Source organism: Apteryx mantelli, chromosome 15 (genome assembly GCF_036417845.1).
Source record: "Apteryx mantelli isolate bAptMan1 chromosome 15, bAptMan1.hap1, whole genome shotgun sequence".
NCBI lineage: Eukaryota > Metazoa > Chordata > Aves > Apterygiformes > Apterygidae > Apteryx > Apteryx mantelli.
In genome coordinates, this window is record NC_089992.1 from 21,234,743 (window position 1) to 21,254,916 (window position 20,174).

General features: G+C 39.1%; 1 protein-coding gene across 1 annotated transcript in view; it reads left to right on the forward strand.

Moving 5' to 3' along the window:
* The window catches only part of USP3 (ubiquitin specific peptidase 3), a 45,290-nt gene that overhangs the window by 20,421 nt on the left and 4,695 nt on the right, over window positions 1-20,174 (forward strand). Inside the window, exons 4-14 of the mRNA XM_067305843.1 lie at window positions 4,115-4,198; window positions 5,942-6,023; window positions 8,651-8,733; window positions 9,666-9,779; window positions 10,423-10,536; window positions 15,428-15,574; window positions 17,520-17,626; window positions 17,779-17,859; window positions 18,817-18,935; window positions 19,115-19,228; window positions 19,347-19,414. Coding sequence (XP_067161944.1) covers window positions 4,115-4,198; window positions 5,942-6,023; window positions 8,651-8,733; window positions 9,666-9,779; window positions 10,423-10,536; window positions 15,428-15,574; window positions 17,520-17,626; window positions 17,779-17,859; window positions 18,817-18,935; window positions 19,115-19,228; window positions 19,347-19,414 — 1,113 coding nt within the window. The remainder of the gene's footprint in view (window positions 1-4,114; window positions 4,199-5,941; window positions 6,024-8,650; window positions 8,734-9,665; window positions 9,780-10,422; window positions 10,537-15,427; window positions 15,575-17,519; window positions 17,627-17,778; window positions 17,860-18,816; window positions 18,936-19,114; window positions 19,229-19,346; window positions 19,415-20,174) is intronic.

Here is a 20,174-nt window from a genome sequence, read left to right on the forward strand (position 1 = left end):
TGAAATAGATGTTTGGATGAATTCCAGTCGTAATGAGCTACTGTGGAGGTTGCATTTTAAATTTTTGTTTGTTAGCTTTTTCCATGTAGAGATAAATCTAGTAGACAGTGCTAGTAGTAGTATGTTTATGCGACATCGCTACTTTTAAGTGAACATGTATTTAGGATTAATGTTTTATGCAAGCAGTGTGGGCAACCTCAATAATTTGAAAGTCAAGAAAATACAATCCTAAGACTTAATTAAATTTTACTTCTACTATAAAAATAATGGAGATACTTTGCTGCAGTGCTGTCTTTAATGTTTTGAAGTTGCAAGATTTTGTTTACTACATAGAGTTGAGTGGAAAACTCTGTTTTTATCCTATGAGTTCCAGCCCAGCATGTTCTTAAGCCTGCATAAAAGTAGCATCGAACAGGTCTGTATGGGCGCTCTTCTAATCAGAAGGCACTTAATCCCTTCCTTTTCTTTGGCTGTGCCATAAACATTCAGTCAGTCACGAGAGCACAGTTCAGGGTTTGTTTTAGTTATTCTTGTCAGTCCAAGAGGAAGAAATACTACGCAACTGTTCTAACTACTATGGTTTATTGAATTTTGTTTCTAGTTCGCGTGCCATCTTACTGTAAAACAAAACCAGATCAAACAGTTTCCTGTAATTGCATTTCAGTGTGGAAGGCTAGGTATGCTGTTCGTTATTTTTTTTCTTTAATCCGGCTTTCAAAACAGCTTTGAGTGGAGAACTTTTCAATGCTAGTAGAACAGTGGGTTTTTTTATTTACTTTTTTAACACATGAGGTAAGATATTTATTGTATTTGTGAATTTTATAATGTTTTGAAAAATACAGACATGCTTGAGGGATCATTAAGTTTTGGGGAGTTAGGGATTTGCTTTCCAGAGGATTTCAATCTTTCTTCTGTCCTCCTATTCTCCTCCTTTTCCCCACTGTACCAGAAAGACCAGTCTTCACAGTGGAAAAGTTGAATGAATGTTAATCTTTTATTTATTATGAGAATAGGACTTTCTTCTTGATTCTTCAGGCACTTTTGTGACAGTAGGTACAAGACTGAATCTTTGTACTGAATTACATTTGAGACCCTGCGCATTGAGAAAAGTAGATTCCTGAATTCCACCGTTTGGCAGGTAATCGGCCTTTCAGGCAGTTCTGAAGTACGAACCACAATGTGCCTGCAAGGAGTGCAGGGCTTTTTTCTCTTCAGGGTATTGAATGATGCTTTCTCCTGCTGTGCTAGTGATTGCTTTCCTGTGTGCAAGAAGTAAAATGATATTTATAAGAAGCTTGCTTTCGGAAATACAATCTTTCTTCTGAAAGAGGACTCTTGTAAATCTGTTTTCTCGGTTCTAATGCACAGGCAGTTGGTTAGCACAGAAGGAGAAAGGCTGCCCTGTTTATGTATTTGCATAATATCTTTCCCGTGTTCATTTAATCCCAGATGCAATTTGTAGGTCAGATTTCTGACCTCTTGGCCTCCTTGTTATCTCTTAAACAGATGTGATTGTGTTAACATTCTCCAACGTTTTTATTAAGGGATGATGTAAAAATAACTAACCAAGTGCCAAAGACTTAAAAAATTTTTTTACTCATTCCTTTTGTGCTAATTCTTTTCAAACTCAGGTTTGTTGTGCTAGCACATAAGCATCAGAAAATGGGACTGCTTAGACCATAATTTTGCATTCTACAGTCAGTGGAAATTAAAGAAGGTGAATAGGATTTATCAAGAAAAAACTTGAATTCTTAGTTTGGTCATATAAGGTGTTAGCACAGCTAAGGAAATTTGGAATTTCTTAATTATTCTTGTCCTATGATTCTTTAAATCTAATCAGGACTTTTCAGCATACCGTGAAGTTCTGTAACCTATAATAAGCCTAAATGTTCCCCAGAGCAGTACATATATTCCCTGGCTTACTGCCATCTTAGCAGCAGAGGAGGCCAGAAAAGACCAGGCCTTGGAGTTAGCAGAGATGCTAAAAATAGAAAGTATATAGAGAAGAAAATGCGGTGCTAATCCATATAAGGGACCCTGCCTTGAAGTATAAAATTTGTTCTGTACAATCGCTGTTGAAAGCATATTGTAGAGCTACTATATACCAAAAGGTGTGTAGTAGTTAATTTGTGATAATCTTAATGATCACAAATTAAATATCTGTTTGAAATTTTGGCTACATATATAGGAGGTAATCTCTCAGCAGTTTACCTTAAAGGTGTATTGGCTTAACAAGTTTTAAACTCTTAAAGTCTGAACTCCTTCCTATGCTTTTGGGTTTATCTAAAACAGTTTGGTGCAGTTTTATTTCTAATACTTTTTATTCTCTGCTTTTCAATGAAGTAGCACAAATAATGGTGCTGAATCCTCAGTGTTGCAAAGGATGTGGTTTATAAAAATGCCCATTTAAAAAAAAAAAAAAGCAAAGGCTTTTCTTGTTTTTAAGTGAATCTTAAGATCAGTTTTCCAGCATTGCAAAGACCCTGACATGAAGGAACGTTTAATGATGTATTTGGTTTTATTCTTCCATCTTGGAGAACATGCTAACTTGCAGTTTCATGTAGAGACTAAAAATATGGCTTAATGCTGTGTTTAGGGAAAGGGAACATGTATTAAATCATCTTTCCTTGGTACATTTTTCCTACTTTTGGCAGTAAGTTGGCTTAGAGACCTTCACTGCGCTTAGATCTGCTTTCGTTACCTGTCCGTAAACCTTACTCGCTGCACATTTCGGGTAGCAGCGCAGTTGTGTGAATGTCCGTGGGAGCGTGGACACTTGTGATGTTCGGGAGGAGTCGGACTGTACTGCGTCCACCTGCCCCATGAGCTGCCTCTGGTCGGAGCTGGCGCTGGCGGTGTGCTGTCGTGGTTGTCCTCGAGAGGTGTCTTGTCCTGCGAGAGTGGCGAACGCAGGAGCGCTTCACTAGGTCATTATGAGTGGCTGAGACAGCTGAATAGGTCTACTTAAAACAGGTGAAAAATAAGTGAGTTTGCAGACTTCCTTCCCCTCCCAAACTAACTGGGTCTGTGGCATCTTTATTAAAAAAAAATTTAAAAAAAGGGAAAAAAAAAATTCTTATGCTGACAACAGCTATTTTATAGACACCTGTGTATCATCTAGAAATTGTAACTGCTGCGTTCAGTGTTTGGAAATCTCGAGAGCTGCATTAAGATTCTCTTCCCAGAGGCAAAATCAACAGAAATCCTGGACAGACTGATCTTGCAGACTCCTTTTGGTGGCAAGGGCCTTCACTTTCTCAACTCTGTAATCTCTTGAACAAGTGCTACAACTCACTGTTTGAATTAATACTAGCAATATTGTTGTCTTTGAACTACATCACAGACTTGTGCAGCTAAGAACGTTTGAAAATTCCAGTTGTGCCCAAAATATATAGTTTCTTTAGCTTACAAAGCACGGATCTGCTCAGAGGAGTAACCTGAGCTGATAAGGATGTATTTTGTATTTGAGTCAGTCCTATGGCAAAGGAAAAGGAGAGCAATGGCTAAAGTTTTGAATTTAAACATAGCCAAGGCAGGTTAATCTCCTCCACAGGAAGAGTTCAGTTGTTTGCCAGAACTTTAAAGCTGCAATTTGATGCTTTACAATATGCACAGGGTGAATTAATGCTACTCAGGAACTAGGTCACCTCTGTGGGACGTGGGGGAAGGGAAGTTGTGACAAGTCACCATGTCTCTTGATGCTCCCTTTTTATCTGCTAATGCTGCTTTTGGTTACACAGCATCTTTGAGTTTTTATTGAACTGGAATTCTACATTGGCATGAGAGGTACATAATCTTTTTGGTTTCTCTTTCTAAGGGGGAAGATGATAGCCTTGAATTTAATTTAACAAAGTGTCTAATAGAGAACTGAGCTAGAAGAAAAAACACAGAATAAGACATTGGCTATGCCTTCTGTTGGGTAGCCTTCAGAGAGGAGCAGGCTCAGTAATCAGGCGTCATGCTCCCCTGTCCCCGTCCCCCATCCCCTCCCACTATATCACTTTAATGCTTCCTGTGGATAGAATTGCAATGACTGTCAGTAACCAGGTTTTAAGGTACTTCACTTTAATCCTTTGCACATTCTGATGAATATATATATTTTTTTCCCCTGCAGTTATCGTTGTGATGATTTTGTTGTCAATGATACCAAGCTGGGCCTGGTACAGAAAGTCAGAGAGCACCTACAGAACTTGGAAAAGTAAGTAGTCTGTTTACATCCAGACTGCTTTGGATGGATTTATAATATTGCATCATTTAAATGGTAGTTCCGTTTCAGCGTTGTTGAAGGTTTGGGAGGTTTTTTTGTTTGGTTGTTTTGGGGTGTTATTTTGATTCTTGTACATGTGTGATACTATGTATGTTTAAATATCTTTTTCATCACTGAGAAGTCCAAAGCTAAGGGCTTTGGCTGATCTTGTATGTTTTGTTTCCTAACAGTGGATCTTGTAGAAGCTAAATTCCTGTATCAATATGCAGATACCCGTTAACTTTCTTGTTCCTTTGCCAATAATTACTGTCTTTTTTCATAGATATGGGACACAGTTTCCAGAAAAGCAGCATAGTTTTGTCAAAACCAGAATAGGTTTCTGGAGCAGAGAAATTAAAGTTGAAATGGAGGTGGAAGTAGTCTTCATGTTAATTGCATAGTTTGGTTTCCAAACAAAGATTAAGAAGGTTTATGAACTTAGAATGGTACAGCAGAGACATGTTTTTCCTGTGGCTTTATCTGGCGCACTTCCACGGAAAAGTAAATATTAATCTTTGTGATGCAGATGCTGTGGCCAATTCTAGATAGCAAATAGTCTCTTCATAGTTTGCTTGGAAATCTTATATAATACTAAGCAGAAGTATGTGTGCTTACAGCACTTCCAAATACATTTTAATGCCCCAGAGTTCAAATAGCACTACTGCTGAGAAAGTCCTGTGACGTTGAAAAGTCTCTGGATCTTCACAGAATAAGTGTGTCCCTGAGCTTCTGGATCCTGTTGTCTGACGTTGCCCCAAATTTATGCCTTCTCAGCTTCTTTTAGTGGCTTTCTTTTTTAACATGGCTACAGTGTATTAATATTTTTGTTATTTTCCATTCTCTTTTTGATGGGCTTGTCAGGTAGGTAATGAGATGTTACAATGTGTAAGGACAGTAAGAAGTGCATGTTAATAACTTGGAAGTGTACAGGAGATTTAACTCTTTTGGAGGTAAATGTCACTGTGAAGGCTTCCATTATGTATAATTAACATTTTTGAATGTTTGGAGGTTGGCTTATTATTTAATAATAGAAAAGCAAAAGCCAAACACCTGTAACCCAGGAACTGTGATGATTTTACTACTAGGTTAGAAGAAGTCATAAACTGGAGGAATTGAGGGTTCAGTAATATCTAGCAGCGTGAAAAAGAATAACTTATTGCTCTTGTAACTTTGAATTAGTCTTATACAAATCTTATAACCTGATGTATTTCTATTTAAAGTAAGAGAAGTCAGCTACAAAAGTGCTATCGCTCAAGATGCTTTTGATCTTTGTCCTGGTTTTTGAAATTGTCTTTCTAAATATCTAGCATGACACTTCTGACAGAAGTATTTTTTTGGAAAATTCTGTATAAAGTATTCCCTTAATTAAGGAAAAAGATCAAGTCTATTTCAGATCAGAAGTAGCATGCTAATGAGGCCATGCTTCAGGGCATGTACTGTAGCATGCATAACTTAATGCAATTAACTCAGACATTAGTATTGAAAATAGGTTGTGCATCTGTACTTGGAGAGAGATGTAGTAGTCCATTTCAAGGGTATAAAAAGCACATGGTGCAATCGGGAAGCTCTTTGCTGTCTTAATAATAATTAATGGCAGATGTAATTACTGTGTTAGACATTATGGTGATTATCTGTTGTCCCTTTCATACAAATTTTTTTTTTAGTAGGTAACCTATTTTCATTATTTTCTAACAGTTCAGCCTTTACATCAGACAGACATAGGAAAAGAAAACTATTGGAAAACTCATCTCTGAACAGCAAGCTATTAAAAGTAAATGTAAGTACAACAGCTCCAGTACAGTGAGTTTAAGGGACTTTGTTAAACCTGTTGAGGCTTATAGTGGGCCTAGATATAAAATGACTTATCTGTTACCCAACTTTGGTTACTTTCTTATCTCTTGATCACACTCCTGCAAGAGCTCTTTCTCACAAAGGAATTTTTGATATTCTGCTGTACTTGTCTTGACCTAGACTTTGAGCTGTCCTGTGCTTGCTGGGATCAGCGAAATAAGAAGCAGCTAGTACTCAGAGGACTTAGAGCTAAACATATATTTTTTTTTTCTTTTTTGAGCAGACAGTTCTCTTTTTTTTTTTCTTTTTTTTTTTTTTTAACAGTTCTGAAGGCAGAGAAGCAGGTTCACTGCCTCTTTCTGTGAGGTAAGAGAGTAATTGTTAGGAAGAAGCAAAAAGCTTGAATACATTTTTAAAAGAGCTTAGTAAAAGTCATTTTCAAAAGCAACTGTGGAATTAAAAGTATACTCAGTCTCATCTCTCATCTTCCTGCTATTTTCACTTCACATCTGCAAAATTGTACCCAGGAGAGCACAGTCCAGCCCTTGCTAGATAGCTGAAGGGCTACATAGCTTCTTCCAGCCAAAGAAATCCCCAAACCAGATGTCTCTGTTGTCCATGACTTGGGATGAGGGAGTTTCTAATCTTCATAATTTCTCCCAGATTTAGGGAGACACTGACTCAGCTCTGTGTGGCTGCCTCATATTTACCCTGGGCCAGAAGGAATGGTAGGAGCACAGAATGGTTCCTCCTTGGTCCTTGGGGCTGCAGGACAGCAGTGCGGTAGGCGTCAAAGGGAGCTGGCGTAATTGCTGTCTTCAACTAGACGAAGCACTACCTGACTAGGAAGGGGAGAAGTCCTCAAGAGGAGTATGAATGGAAGTAAGAGGGTGGTGATGGGAGCAAAGCCCTGAATTCCCACCACCTCCCTGGCTCTTTGTGTGCACCTGGAGTTCCAGACAGCCAGCAATGAATTGCTGCTTTGCAAATTCTGTGGTTTTAGTTACTTTCAAAATGCACTACTTAGAGTCTGCTTAGGGTCCTCTGAATGCACTGTGTATGTCTCTTCGGCTGCCCCAATCTCAGGAGGATTGAGGAAGCCCTGGAGAAAAGTGGGGTGTTTTTGCCATGGCAACACACAGCGTCATTGTCTGGAAAACTTAAAGCTGCTAAAAATCAGAAGGAAAATTTGGGGCAACATTTAGATATTGAGAAGACAGAATTAGAAAGCACAAACCGAATGCTACGTTTCTTAGCCTGTGCTATCAGTTTTATTAATACTTGAAAATTGCCTGTGGCAACAGATGATCTTTTTATTGTTGGCACATTGGATCAGTATCTAGAAAAGATAGAACACAGCTGCTTGCATTAATGCCTTGCTGTCTCACCATGAGTAAGGGTGAGAAGAGAACATGCTAAGGACACTGTGGTGTTTGTACTTTTTTTTTTTTTTTTTTTTTTGCCCTTCCTTTTGGGGGAAAATAGGTCTCTTTAGACAAAAGTTACTGAATTGTTAAATCGCTTATGTAAATAATAATGGGTGGAGGGGTTGGACAACATATTCACAAATATCCTCATGTCATTTGTTCTTAACCAGGGATGTAGGTTGTATGTTATTTGTGATAGAGCTGGGGAGAAAAAAAATCTTTTACTGGAACACTCAGAACACGTATTCAGTGTCCTGCACTGAAAGCATGCAGTCTGTGGTGTCGAGTCTTATGTCCATTTTGAAATAATATAAGATAGTTTTGCTTTTAAATTCTGCCAGAACAATGAAGAATATCAAAAAACTCAATGAACTTGTAATGTGGCATTTTGTAGACAGCAAAATGTCTACAGATATTGTGGATTCCAGAAATAATAAATACAGCTCTGTCAACATTTTTCTTCCCCTTCTCCCCCCATCCGCTTACCCCCAGATCATTTGGAAAAAAGCTAACTGATCTGTGTGTAACATTGGTCTCGCCTATTGAAGTTCATAGGCCATAAATGGCATGCAATTCGCTTCTCTTCAAAGACATCACTTTTTCTTTGCATAGTCTGATTTGAGTATTTCTTTCCCAAATAAATGCTGTTGTCTTTCTTTTAAACACTCCTCTCCACCCCAAAACCCCACCAAGACAACAGGCCAGTGCTGGTGATTTACAAACAGTCCTCAGGCTGCCACACTATATGTATTTGGTATGATGTAGGCAGATAAGGAGTTGTATTTTCAAAGGCACTTTAGGGAGATTATCACCCAGTTCTCATTTAACATTGCTGGAGTGTGAATATGTAACATATGCACACAAATACTTTGCAGTAAAAGTCTCTGTGATTAATTCAGTGATGTCCACTTCTAGATTTATTTGAACAGGAAAAGATGCTGTATAGGAGTAGTATAGTTTTCTGTTGACAGTAATGAGTAATAAGTTTTATATCAAGGTGGAGCTTCAGTCACCAAGGCAGGTCAGGTCAAACTGGTGATGTGGTTGCTTTGGCTTCTGCACGTTTCAAACAGTGCAGTTGTTTATTTTTGTTTAAATCTATGCTGATACAAAGGTAACAGCTCTGTGGGGAGAAAGTGGGGGAGCAATGATGCATCTTTTTTAACTTAACCCTCCTGATTCCCAGGGAAGCACCACTGCCCTTTGTGCCACAGGCCTCCGGAACCTGGGGAATACGTGTTTCATGAACGCAATCCTTCAGTCGCTCAGGTACCTGCTGTGCATTGTATTGTGAAGCCGCTAAAGTTTTCCCTGTATTTCTGGGAGTGGTTTTGTGCTGTAGCATTAGGCAAGAGAATTTGGCAGGTCATCACTGTCAGAAAGTGTCCCTGTATTAGCAGGAAGGGGCAGTGCTGCAGGTACCACGAAGCTCTCTTCCATCGTGAGGGACTTTGTGTGACGCAGCAGTGCCATCTCCTCAGCAGAAAAGGAGAATGCTTTTTGTTGCTGACCAGATGAAATACGTTGATGCTTATGGTAACTGTGAAGGCAGAGAACAATGCTCTGAGGGATGGGGTCCCGTAAAAGCGAGTGGGAGAACAGTTTCTGAGGTGCTATTAGACCTAATTTCATTGCTGCCAAGACCGCCACTGCTCCATAATTGTCCTTTTGCGTTTCTGTATTCACCTGCCTCATATGGGGGAACTGTTGAGTCAGGCTGTAGTAGAACTAATTGGCCTCTCCTTAATTCTCTTTTCCACCACTCAGAGTTTGCTTGCAGGAGCCAAAGCACATGATTACGCTCCATTACGGGGACTGCTGTAGCAGAGGTTAGGGTGGATAGGTGGACACTGACCTTGACATCCTGAGCAGCTGCAGTTTGGTTTGTGAGGGAATGCCTCTTGGTACTGCAGTCTGTCATGGTGTCTCTTGGTCAAAGCAAAGCCAAAATGTAGTCATTTCCGGTAGTTGGGGTGATGATTCTTCTTACAGATTTGCTCACTCATTTAGAGAAGATGAGTAGATGCTGCAGTATTTTATGCATCTTGCATGAAAATACTTGAAAGAACTGTTCATGATCGCTTCCTCTGTCACTATATGAAGTTGTGTTTATGCATTTCAAAGAACAGACTCCAGAATACATAATCTTCTCTTCATTCTCTGCCCTTTAAGGTTTTCATTCATTTTTCCTTTTTCTGTAGTAACATTCAGCAGTTTTGCTGTTACTTCAAAGAGTTGCCCGCTGTGGAGCTGCGGAATGGGAAGACAGCAGGCAGGCGAACTTACCATACCAGGAGCCAGGGGGATAACAACGTGTAAGTTGCATGTTCCTTGTTAGCACTGAACTTTAAGGAAAACAGCAAATATTTGAGTAGTAGAGCTAGTAAACACTTTCAATGTTACAGAATCATAGAAAAATGATTCATAGAAAACAGAATCGTAGAAAAATGATTTGCTATACAAAAAAAAAAAACCTTTCATCGCTGCCACTGTGGTCAAACAGATCTGGTCCTACAGGGGGAAACAGTCACATACATGAGAAAGCACTGGAGTATAATTGAATTTAAAGTAAGGTAAAGTGCTAGTGACCTGTATTTCAGATGTGTTTGCAAATGAACATACAAAAAAATCACAGTATGATTCAGTGTCTGTGACTTGTTTGAGCAAGTATTAAAGGGACAACTTTAGCAGAGTTTACAGTATAATGGTGAAAAGGGGAAAGATTTCCAGGTGAGTCCTCAGTGTCTGATATGTCATCTTCCTAATCTGTCTCTCTCCAAGTTTGTAGATTGGATTTTAGACTTAAAAAAATCTTCAAAATACTGCTAAAGTTATTTACCCAATCATTGCAATTTCTAACCAAAGAAGTGGCTATGATACTTGTACCATTGAATTAGTAAAGCTGTAAAGGTTATAGCACAAACCCATATTCATCACCAACTTTTACTTTCTTTCCAGTTCATTGGTGGAAGAATTCAGAAAGACGCTGTGTGCTTTATGGCAAGGAAGCCAAACTGCATTTAGTCCAGAGTCTTTATTTTATGTTGTTTGGAAAATCATGCCAAATTTTAGGTAAGTTTTGTAGAATTAGAACATTACCCTTGATTGTAACCTTATACTGCTGTGTCCTAATCCAAAACTTGCTGGATCCAGGGAATGTTCTATGCAACTTTCCCATATGCCCACAAATATGCTTTGAAAAGGACTTTGTAATTTGATCTACAATTTTGTGTTCATCAGTAATGCTTTTTTCCTGCCCTCCTACCACATGCTACATGTAGCAGTGTCAGAGAGGACAAACATCTCAAATATTAAAAGAATAGTAGTTGTACCTCTGCCTGAGCCAGTGCTTCAAGGGGTAGAAGAATTAGAACAAAGTCTTGTAGGTAAGTGCCAAGTGCATGGTGTTGACAGAACCCGAGCTTGGCTACAATAAGAAAATGATGTAGTTGGATTAAAAACGTACAGGTACCACAGACCTAAATGTGAACATGCTGGGTAAAACTTCCTTGATTCTCTCAAAATACTGTGGTCATCACCAGTGTGACATGAAATAAGGGCTGTTTAAAAAAAAACAACAAAAAAAAACTTGTGTGTAATAGGCATTTTGCACCCATCCTGACAAAAAAAAGACAAAAAATAAAGGAAAAAAGGTTACCCAAGTAAATCAAAGTATCGTTCCTCTCCAAGGTCTCCCTGTCCTGGCCCCTGAACCTCTTTCAAAGGAGCACTGAAACCTGTTAGGATATATTGTGATGAAGGTAAGTTGCTCCATGTTCTCAGGTAGTAAAGATGTTATCTGTTACATCTCCAGCAGTGCTGAAAAGATGCTGTGAACACATCTGCTAGAGGAACAACCCGAATAACAAAAAGCTATTTATTCTATTCTTCACACTGCCTAATGTGTTTCACTTGGCTTATGAGAATCAAGGAAGTTTAATACCAGTAGTTCCAAGCAGAGGCCAAAACATTATAGGCAAATGAACGTCATCTTTAACCTCCTTGACCAGCATCCCCATTATAGTCCTCATTGTAATTCCTCTTAGACTAAGCAAGAAACCGGTTCATTAAGTTCCTCTAGCAAATTTTCAGCACTGTGGATTCTATTGCAGCTTTTAAAAGGAAAAAATGCTATGTCTTTTTACGTGTTCGTTCCCAGTTAGGTGGGAACGTGTCCATGATTCACTGGTAAGAGAACTCTTTTTCACTCCAGGACATATGAGCCTGTCTGTGTTTTATGAAGTAACACGGTACAATAAATTACATGGAGAGAAGTGTCAGCTGCTCAATAAATATGTTCCCACTCTCCCATTTCCACACAATCTAGGGAGACAGGTTCTTTGAGTGTTTAATTGTGCTATACTGTAAAAGTTAATAATGCTACCGTTCTGGTTCTACCTTGTATGCTATTTGTGAGATTAGAAGGAGAGGGTGGCTGGAACAAAGTTGGAGCCAGTAGCGTGTTAACAGCAAACCGGCTAATTTGGCTTATGTAGCCTGAAGTGATTTGGTGGTGGGGGGACAACTTTTTGGAAACTTGGTTTAATTGTTTTAGCCCAAAGAGATTTCAGTTGTTAAAGGCATGTGCCTGCCTTCAGGAGTGTAAGTGCTGTTTTTCTTATAGAAGGTTATCTTATATAGAAGCTTGTGGGGGAAAAAATGCTGCTTATGCACTTTATGGCCCTCTGTCTCATAATGCACATAGGAAGTAGAGAATATAGCTTATAGTTTTTAAAATTTGTGTATTATAAGCACAACTGGAGTGGCTCTAAGCTCTAATGCTGCTATGGAAGTCCTGTCTTTGACTGTTGTACTGAGTCTGCTCCTGCAACTTCTGCTGCCTGCTGAGATGGTTCTGTAGCCTCCTGCTGAGCAGCAGTATGTGTACTTTGCTGCTTTACTGCTGGATGAATACTGTGCTCCATTTTCCTAGTAACTCTTCCTGTTTATATTCTGTCTTGCTGCCCGTGGGAAAAGGAGTGTCAGAGACGGGCTTGAACTGAATTGGTTCAGGTACATGGAGATCACACTTATTACAAAAGCTGTCTGTCAGAGAAACTGTGCTTCTTACTTGAAGGGCCTTTTGAACATAATTTATTTTGAAGAGTATATGGTCAATATGATTGTGTTATTTTAAAAAATGTGCAACTATATTTATGCTTTTTAACAAATCCAAAGAATGTCTCAATTATAGTTAACATTTGTATGCATGAACAAACACATGCATCAGGAACGCAACCAAAAACGTGGAATGGTTCCAAAGGGTGTTTTATCACATTTGTTGTCATATTACTTCAGAGTTCTTTTCTGAGGAAGTTAATGTTAAAAAGGATAAACATTCCTCTTTCTGGTGTCTGAAACAAAGCCTCTCCATAAATTTCTTCTTTGGCTATTCATTTACGATTCTCTATATGTTAGTTAAAAAGAAGATATCTGTATTAAATAAACTAAGCAAGCCCTGTGTTAATTCTGCAACTTCTAACTTAACCCTGTTGTGTTCACAGTTAACCTGTGGCTTTGAAGCTGGGTTCTGCTTTACTACTTTGTTTCATAGTAATGTATAATTCAGGAGAACTGAGTCCTGTTTTCAGCTGTGCAGGACTCTGGCCTTTTGAAGCACATATTGGTTTTTCTGTGTGTCAGTTTTTCTTCCTTGTAAAAGAGGGTAGCGATATTGATGTGTTTTTCAGAGTGCTTTGCGATCCACACAGGAAAGGTACTACATAAAAGCAATGGACTGTGCAGTGAAGGGAGCCGTGACAGTGGTAATGTCTGTACTCTGCAACACCTTTTTAGTCATATTTTAAAGATGGTCACCAATTAAGAAAGCATTTGTTAGGTATCTGGATCATGCATTAATTTTATATTTTTGGAATATGTACTTGATGGTGATTATAATAAATCTAAATCACTGTAGTGAAATACATAGGGAGAAACAATAGAAATATTTTGACTCCTTGGCCCTTCATGTAAATATCTTGTATGCAAAGCTGTTTGGTATTTACTGTTGTTCTGTAACAAATGATTGAACAGAGCACATAAGCGTTTAGATGAAGGACCCAATTGATCCCTTAGCGTAACAAAGGCTGGAGGAAGAACGAAGTCGATAGATTAGCTTCTGGTTGATGTAGAGTTACATTGGTACTTGAGTAATCCAAGCTGTGCCTGCTCTCATTCTCATAGTTGTTTGCAGATGATGCCTTTTTCTGTTGTTTTTTCCTGCCCCAAAACACAAACTCAGTGATTTCTTTAAAGCTGCTAGTTTGGAAGAAAACATTACTGTAATTCTGTGAGATGGAAAGGGACTCTTATTTATTTGTTTATTTTTAAGCTCTTTTGTGCGTGTGTGTGTGTGTGTGTGTGTGTGTGTGTGTGTGTTCATGTTATCTCCTACCAGTACTTTTGTACGCTCGTCGCTGCGCACATCAGCTGTACGCTGGGTGCTTCTGTTGCACTGAATCTGTTCTTGTTTCTCTAAAACTCCTGGGTATCGTGCCAGGAGTCTCATGGATATTTTTCCCTCCCCTGCACAACAGCACGAACCACCTCCCCGTTGTTTGTTCCCAGACACGTCTATGTAACAACTGTGGCCCATGCTTATGGGGGGGGGGGGGAGCTTAAACAAGCGGAAAGGAGAAGCCAGCTCTCTCCTGTTTGGGGATTTTTGTAACTAGGCCTGCAAAGACTTGCGCATAATCATGTCACTGTTGCACGAGGCTTTTAATGTTTCGATATGCATGTTTTCCTGCTCCATCTCATATAGCTGTATGAGGCTCTTACAGCAAATGAATACTAGTTGCTTCTGAAATGTAATGCATGCTTTAGCTTGAAGAATTTTAAGGACCTATTTACCCTCATGGCTTTTCTGTTTCCTTCCCAGCGGCTTTGTTAGTGGTGAGATAACGATGGCTCTTTGAGCAGCGCTGCTGCTGACAGTGACACAGCTGAGCCTGGGACCCTCCTCCGCCAAATCCAACTCCTCAAATGATGCTCTGGCCCCTGCCCCAGGAGATGTCGTGTGGGTCACGTGGGGGAGATGCAGGGGAGACGTGTGTCCCTAAGCGTGGCTGTAGAACTCGCCCGAGAAGAGGGAAGAAACCTCTCTCTCATCTCAGTTAATTCAGAGTTTGTTGTTCCTGAAAGGGACACAGACCCTCAGAAGGAACGAACGCCTGTGCTCGGCAGGCGGGGGGCAAACAAGCAGGGCAGCAGCTTGTACTGCCAAAGCGAGGGCTCGGCAGCTGCATGAAAGCTCAGCACTATTGACGCTGAATCCTGTGTCAGCAGTGTGTTTTGTGGTGTCTTTGAAGCTTACCGGTTTGGAGACTTCAGTATCTCGAACATGATTTATAGTGGTTTCAAAGTAGGGACAGCAGTGTACTGTCTCACCTGGAATCATAACAAGCAATTCTGCATAGATGCTCTCAGATGGAGTCAATAACCAACAAGGAAAAAGGAGAAACAGGAGGAATGTGTTTGTGTGAGTGAGGAGAGATCACTGCTACCATTGTGCGTTTTTATTTATTTATGTATATTACAACTAGGATGTTACTAGCACAGACAGATTTTCCTGAGGCTTATTTAACGTGGCAACTACATTAACAGAATATGTGAGTAAATGGTGTTATGTGTTTGGTACTCCCTGCTGTTTTCTGAAAAGTCTCTTGCTTTAAACTTTATAATCTTAAAAAAACAAAACAAAAAAACCTGTCCTCAAAAAGAGGCATGCATAGAGATAGATCTGCAAAGGGCAGAAATCACTTAGCTTGTCTTGACATCACTTTATCTTTCAAAGGCTAACTGGAAAACATTTTTGGTACAAACTAAACATGTCTGTAAATTTGCTTTGGTATTATTACAGGAATGCCTTTCTTGTGACCATGGGAAGCACTCCGCGTATCGGCAATAAAGGCGCAACCTGTACGTTTGGTGATTGTTTGTTGTTGTTCCCTTTTCTCTTAAGGGGATACCAGCAACAGGATGCCCACGAGTTCATGCGTTACCTCTTGGACCATCTACACCTGGAACTCCAGGGTGGCTTCAATGGTGTTTCACGTTCAGTAATCTTGCAAGAAAATTCTGGCCTGTCTGCAAGCAACAAATGTTGCATGTAAGAAATGTTTTTAATTTCCTCAACATCCTAATGCCCCTGTATGGGTTTGTGTGGTGTGGATCTGAAATTTGAAGTCCATGGATCCTTGTTCAAATTTTCTCTAATGTGTCCTTAACACTATAAATTAGAAAGCTGCAGGGTAAAGGATTATCATCCTGTGGACTGTGCTTCCTTTCGAAAGAAAGGGTGTCTTGGATCAGTATTTTTCATACGCATGAGCGTATAAAATAGGTTGTAAACACATTTTGATACATTAGTCTTTTTCTCAGAAATAAAATGAACTGTTATTTTCTCTTCTGTATCTATATAGAATTGTCTCTTTTCTTCTGTTCAGACAAGCTAGATTTCTTAGGGTGATAGATGCAAAGAGACTGCAAGTACTTGTAGGTTTAAATAGGCAGTAGACTGTCTGGCTCAAAGTGTGAGCAGTGCAGCTACAGTTTGACTTGAGAGAATTTTCTTACAGAGGAACTCTGTGTATGTGCATGTAACACGAGACATAGCTGAGGCCTTTGCTTTGTTTCTGATGATTTTTTATTTTCATGTTACTGTGTGTCTTGAAACAGAGGTAATCGGTGTGTTCTGCACATCTGTCTTTTCTTCTGGAAATACTGTTGTTTCCAAGTTCTGTCCCAGGTGTGTTCTCTGCCAGACTGAAGCCATCACTGAGAGAAAACATTTAATTTGCTTCAGGAAGGAACGTTAAAGTCAGTTTAGCCTGCGTGTTGGTCCTTAGATCCTTGGACTCCCTGTGTAAGAGCTGGCTCTGAATTTTCCCTTCCTGTAGTGATAAGGGCATACTCTGAGCAATACAGGATTTTATAGATACTACCTTCCTGGAAACCTTGAGTTCAGACCATGCTCATTACCACGTTTGTTCTTTGCTTGATGCTTAAAAAAATCTCACAAAACAGCTTAGGTAAAATGTTCTTAGAATTGAAGTGTATTGGAAACCAATTATATTTGTATTACATGCACAAGTTATGGTAGAATTTAAGGGGAATTTAAACTAGGTTCAAATATCTACTGTGAATTTGCCCTGTGAAAGGCTGTGTAAATGCATGGTGAGTTGGGGTATGGCATGGAGTAAGCTGCCGTCTGTCCAGGGTAAAGTAAGGTCACATACTTAGGTGGTTACAGTAAAGTAATAAGAATGCTGTAAATGCTCACTTCTTGAGCAGTTTATTTGGATAGTCATTTCCTTCTACTCAGCAAGAAGAATTCAAATTAATGTGAAGATGTAGGTGGAATGCAGCCTTGTATGGACAGATACGCAAGCACAAACTAGCACGTTATTTAAAAGTTGTAGAATATAATTGAAAATGTTTCAGTTTCATTAGACTATAAGTCCATTATATAACCTGATACAAAGCTTAAGGGACTAACAAAAGCACAGAGAACAATGATGATACACGCTATTTACTGTATGTAATGCAACTTGAGCAGTCTTCGGAGGCGAATAAATGGGAGAAATGCAGACCCATACTTTTAGAAGTCAAGACTAGTTATAACAAAGTAGGGTGAAGATTCAAAACAAAAATATCCTTGACCTACCTAAGAGAGGAAAAAAAATTATTTAAAACTGCTGTTCAGAAACAGCCTTCATTATTGGGTTAAAATAACGTACCCCTGGTAGAATCAGCTATACAATATAGAAATACTATCTACCAGAATACTTTGAACACTACAGTTTTGTGGATCAGCTTGGAGCATGTGCAGTTGACACTTTCTGCTGGGTACCAGATAAAAGTATTGTAACAAATAATTACTTGCTCTGTGTGGTTTTGGGATAAATGAAGTGCCCTATGGATGAACCTCAGTGACTGTTTGTTACTAGGCAGAGCAGTCGTCTGGTCCATGTGTAGCAGTGACTTGTTAGGAGTAAAGACATGCCAGGTATTTATTTCTGACTCTGTTTTCCTCTGTGATGCGGTTTGTCTAGAAATGGAGCTTCTACTGTTGTCACAGCAATTTTTGGAGGCATTCTTCAAAATGAAGTCAACTGCTTAATATGTGGGACTGAATCTAGAAAGTTTGACCCCTTCCTAGGTAAGATGCTTCATGTCTTCAAAAGTATTGGGTGAATTAAGGCAGAAAAAAAGAAATCTGAACCTTGATATATTTTGATGTCATGGTATTGAACCAAGTTTAACATTTAAGTTTTATTCTGCCCTAAACACTTTTTATATCTGTTTTTCTAGACCTTTCGCTAGATATTCCAAGTCAGTTCAGAAATAAACGTACTAAAAATCAAGAAAACGGACCAATGTGCACACTACGAGGTAAGAGTGCCTGGACAAGTGAAATCATTAACAGAAATAAGTGCATAGCTGTTAATGTCAGGAGAGCCAGGCTTTTACCTAGGATCTGATTTGCTGCCATCTGCCATCTCATTTTGTGAGGCTTTCTAGTAGAAGGTGGTGCCAAAATAATTTTCCATGGGGCTGGAGAGGTGCTTTGGTCTCCAAGTCAGCTAAATCCCAAGGAAGATACCAGCAGGGGTTTTCTTTGCGATGAGACTATTTGTGATACATTGCAATCTTTCCAAACCAGTGGTTACTCATGCGTCTAGTTGTGCAGCTGCAATTATTAAGGCTCTGTGCTTAAAAGTATGTTTTGAAAAACGAGCCCCTTGCCATATAGTAACGATGGCTTTTGCATGGTCTGCTTTTTTTTTAAAACAGTGTAAATACAATGCAGGCCAGCTGGGTGGTGAGGCTTTTGCCCTTGTTCTAAAGGATGTTAATTTCTACAGCTTTGTAAATATACTTGCCGAAAACTGTCAACTATTTATTAATGAAAGTTTTTCTCAAAATTTTTTCTCTTTTCACCTTGTTTCCTGGGGGGGGGAAGGGAAAGCTTTAATAATAGTTGAAGATTCTTTCTTAGTTTATTAGCAAGTCATTTAGTTTCTTTTGAAAATTAATGGTTGTGCTGAATGTCAGAAGGGATCTCATTTGAAAGAGGGAGAGGTTTTTGGGTTTTTTTAACTGCTTATACCTTTTAAAATGTTTTAAGGAACAAGCAGCTCTGCATGCTACAGCATGTTAGTGTATTATTACATAGTTGCAGCTGTTTTGCTGCACAAACATATAATAATGTTAATTAGAATGACTGCAGCACATATCTTCTCTGTTTTGCTGAATTTGCTGTGTTTCATGTTTCAGAAATCATTTGAAGTCATCTTGAGTTAGGTTTGTGTGGTGTGGTTTTTTTTTTTTTTTTTTTTTTTTTTTCAGACTGTCTTCGCAGTTTTACAGACCTGGAAGAACTTGATGAGACAGAGCTCTATATGTGCCACAAATGCAAAAAGAAACAGAAATCCACCAAAAAATTCTGGATTCAGAAACTACCAAAGGTTTGTATACACTTGAAAAGTCATGGCATGGGAATGTGTCAAAGGAAATGGCTGCCCAACTGTTACTAGAAACCAGTGTGTAACTGGTTCATCAGCTACTGCTGATGTTTAGCAATAGGTTCAACTTATTCCTCTAACGTACCCTTTTCTTTTCCTTTTTTCCTTTTTTAATCCTATAGGTGCTATGCTTACACTTGAAACGATTTCACTGGACAGCATATCTGAGAAACAAGGTTGATACGTACGTTGAGTTTCCATTACGAGGCCTAGACATGAAATGCTATTTGTTAGAGGTATGAAGATGCTCACTGATATCTCCTGTAGGAGTGTGTTCCACTGCATATGTCTTTATTACAAATTACAGTAGATGTCATTTGAAATCTGAAGAGTTTTCTCTCTTTTTAACTGTAGCCAGAAAACAGTGGCCCAGAAAGCTGCCTGTATGACCTTGCAGCTGTTGTTGTGCATCATGGTTCAGGGTGAGTACCTGGAGTGAGCCGGCTTCTGGGCAAAAACCTTCTTCCCACTGAAGTACACGCTGACTTACTTGAGGTTCTTCTGTCCTTAGTGAATGTCTGTATTTTCACTAGTGGAAATAAGCAGTAATTTTTAAACTTAGAGGGGAATGAGCTGAATTAACTTATGATAGTTTTATACAGTAAGTCCTAGGAGTCTCCATTGGCAGTTTTTCTTTGGGAGTAATGACTGAAAGTGGGACACCTAATGAAAATCCAGTTTCTGTAGGAATGGAGAGCACTAAAACAGAGCTAATGCTTCACTTTGAAATTCTTAGTATACAGATATTTTTTCCTTTTTGTTCAGTTTGAAAGGCACATGATGTTTATGCTGAAAAGTGTGTTTGAAACAAATGTAGACTTAAGATGGGCACAGTGAAAGCAATTATCCTGTATTTACCTTCTTCCTACAGGAGCGGAACTTGTGAAAGCTAATAGGCATGCCACAAGGCTTGATAGTGTTCGTATTTTTGGGAGTGGGGTCGTCTTGTTTTGTTCCCCAACCCTGGACTGATCCTTTGAGAGTAAGAGTAGTGACAAGATAACTTTTTCCCAGGAGGTTGTGTAATCTGTTCTTGCAGTTTAGGAACTCACTCTATGAAGGTGAAGCTGAGAAAGGAGTTTTCTAAAGAAACTAAATCATTAATCAAAACCTTTTTGGTTTCTCAATGTAATTCTGAGATGTTAAAAAGTTCAATCCAGAAAGCCATGCTTTTTGCTTTCT